Source organism: Arachis ipaensis, chromosome B02 (assembly GCF_000816755.2).
Source record: "Arachis ipaensis cultivar K30076 chromosome B02, Araip1.1, whole genome shotgun sequence".
Classification (NCBI taxonomy): Eukaryota; Viridiplantae; Streptophyta; class Magnoliopsida; order Fabales; family Fabaceae; genus Arachis; species Arachis ipaensis.
Genome location: NC_029786.2, coordinates 261,502 through 263,646, shown reverse-complemented (window position 1 = coordinate 263,646; position 2,145 = coordinate 261,502). Strand labels below are relative to the sequence as shown.

The 2,145-nt window shown below is 43.1% G+C and overlaps 1 protein-coding gene across 1 annotated transcript in view; it reads right to left on the bottom strand.

The window, feature by feature from the left end:
- Nucleotides 395-2,145, bottom strand: part of LOC107621201 (FT-interacting protein 1) — a gene marked incomplete in the record, with an annotated part of 5,030 nt that continues 3,279 nt past the window's right edge. Inside the window, 1 exon segment of the mRNA XM_016323239.2 lies at nucleotides 395-2,145. Coding sequence (XP_016178725.1) covers nucleotides 610-2,145 — 1,536 coding nt within the window.

Sequence of the window (2,145 nt, the reverse complement as noted above, 5' to 3'; positions counted from 1 at the left end):
ATAAATTACGAATATTTTTTACAAATGAGTCTTGTTATGTTGACATCTATACCATTAGCTTCTCTTGGTTTATTTAGAGAACAACTAAGAAACCAAAAGCATATCAGCCAAAAACCAGCCAAAATATGTTTGGGCTCCATAAAAAATCAAGTTTTGGTTTGTGCTCCGTGATTTCAGAAGCAGTTTTCAAACATATTATTCAAAAAGTGATTCTAATTAAACGGTTTTGTTTATTTTTTGGCTGATCACCTTTTGGTTCCATATACTTTTCCGTTTATTAATCATAGCATTGTCCCTTTGGTTACTTATGAGTTTCACAAAATGCAAGTTACATTTGCATTGTGCTTAAAATGAAGGACAGCATAATCTCTATATAATATAGACACAACGTATAAAAGTATTCAAAGAACAGGGCGGTGAAATTGGTTTCATTGCTGATTCAGTTCCAATTTTACAGCCATCTAATCAGATCCAATTACAGAAAACTAAAGGCTAATATATATAAGTCACTGGTCATAACACAATACACATAGGCATTAGAGTTTACATGCACTGCCAAAAATTTGATACCAGAATCCATGACCAAAAAAATGAAAAGGGGAGTGCATTCTACAGCATGCTATCTGTAAGAGCTGGTAACCTTCTGAAGAAGTTAACCGGTGCAGCTGGTGTCTTATTCCTAAGCTTTGGATGCCTCATAAGGTAGAATCCAGTTAAGAGGATTGGAACTTGGAATGGTGTCACATACAACACAATGGCAGCCACAAAGCAGAACACCATGAACATTGTTGTGGCTCGAGGATCTCGCCAGCTTACCAGTGCTTGGAACCTTTCACCTTGAGTAGCAATGTCACCAACCACGGTCTGAATCCTGCCGGCAACACTTCTTAATCGGTCGTACCTGAACCGGACCACATCGGGGCTCTTTGTGCTTGGAAAGGGGTCAAACTCTTCGTCCAGCTCATCCGGGGTGACTGCATCTGCATAGGAGAGTCTAGTGTTCATGTGAGGAGGGTATCTAGGCCGGAACCGCCAATTCCACATCCCAATTACAAACATGTAGAGGAAGACAGTTGGGAGGATGAGTTCCGGGAAACACACAAGCATCAGAAACAGGATGTGCACCAGCACTGTTGTCACAGGATTCCTCCACGTGGAAACTTCCCCCAACCATTTTGCTGCCGACAGCATCCCCGAAAACACCGTCATTAGACGGTAGAAGTTCGCCTTGCTACGCCTCATGCTCCAGAGATGAGAGTCTGTATCGGACATGTACTCAACTACCTCCTTTCTAAGTGGAGGTTCTGCCCGGCTAAGCCGAGCAGCGACCACACTGACAGCCTGGTGCCGGAGCTTCTCCTGTTCCATTATGTTGAGTGGCCTTTTGTAGTGCATTTTTGGCAAGTGCGGCTTAAAGTATGCATGCATCATGTCAAGTGTTGAGTAACATGAGAATCTTATTGCCAAGTGGACTTCACCCATCTTCTTCACACCCGAAGGATGCAGCATTAGTAGCGGGTAAGAGTGAGTGTAAACGCGTCCAGATTCCAAGGTTGAGATACGGATCCTGACTTTACCGATTTTCAAATCTCTATTACTGTCTGAACTGTTGAGCTGGCCGTTATCAAAGACCCCAACAGTGAGAACAGTAGCCGGATCAAAAACTTCCCAAGTGTACTGCTCATTGTATTTGGGGCTTAGACTATCGCAAATGGTTCGGGTACGAATCCATTTGTGGCCGTATTTTGCCACACAGTATGTATCCGATGTCCCCCTTCCCTCTCTGGTTTTAATTGGATGAAGTCCATCAACACTTATGATGCCAAGTTCTAAAACTCCCATTGGCTTCTTCCACAGTTGCTTCAATGAGGGTCTAAGATCACTACTATAATAAGTTGACTCATCGAAAACATGGTAACCACCATCAAGACACACACACATGTGGATTCGGCTATGAAACTTATCCTTCTCCTTCTTTTTCCCTTCTTCACTGTCCATTGCAGAAGACATGGATTTTTCAAGGTCATACCACCTAGTGCGGATAGGTCTATCGTCGGCACGCCTCTCAACCTTGGTCAGATGGATAACAACATTCCCAATAGTTTCATCCTTGTTGGGACCAACACGGTCCTCAATCGAAAGGAG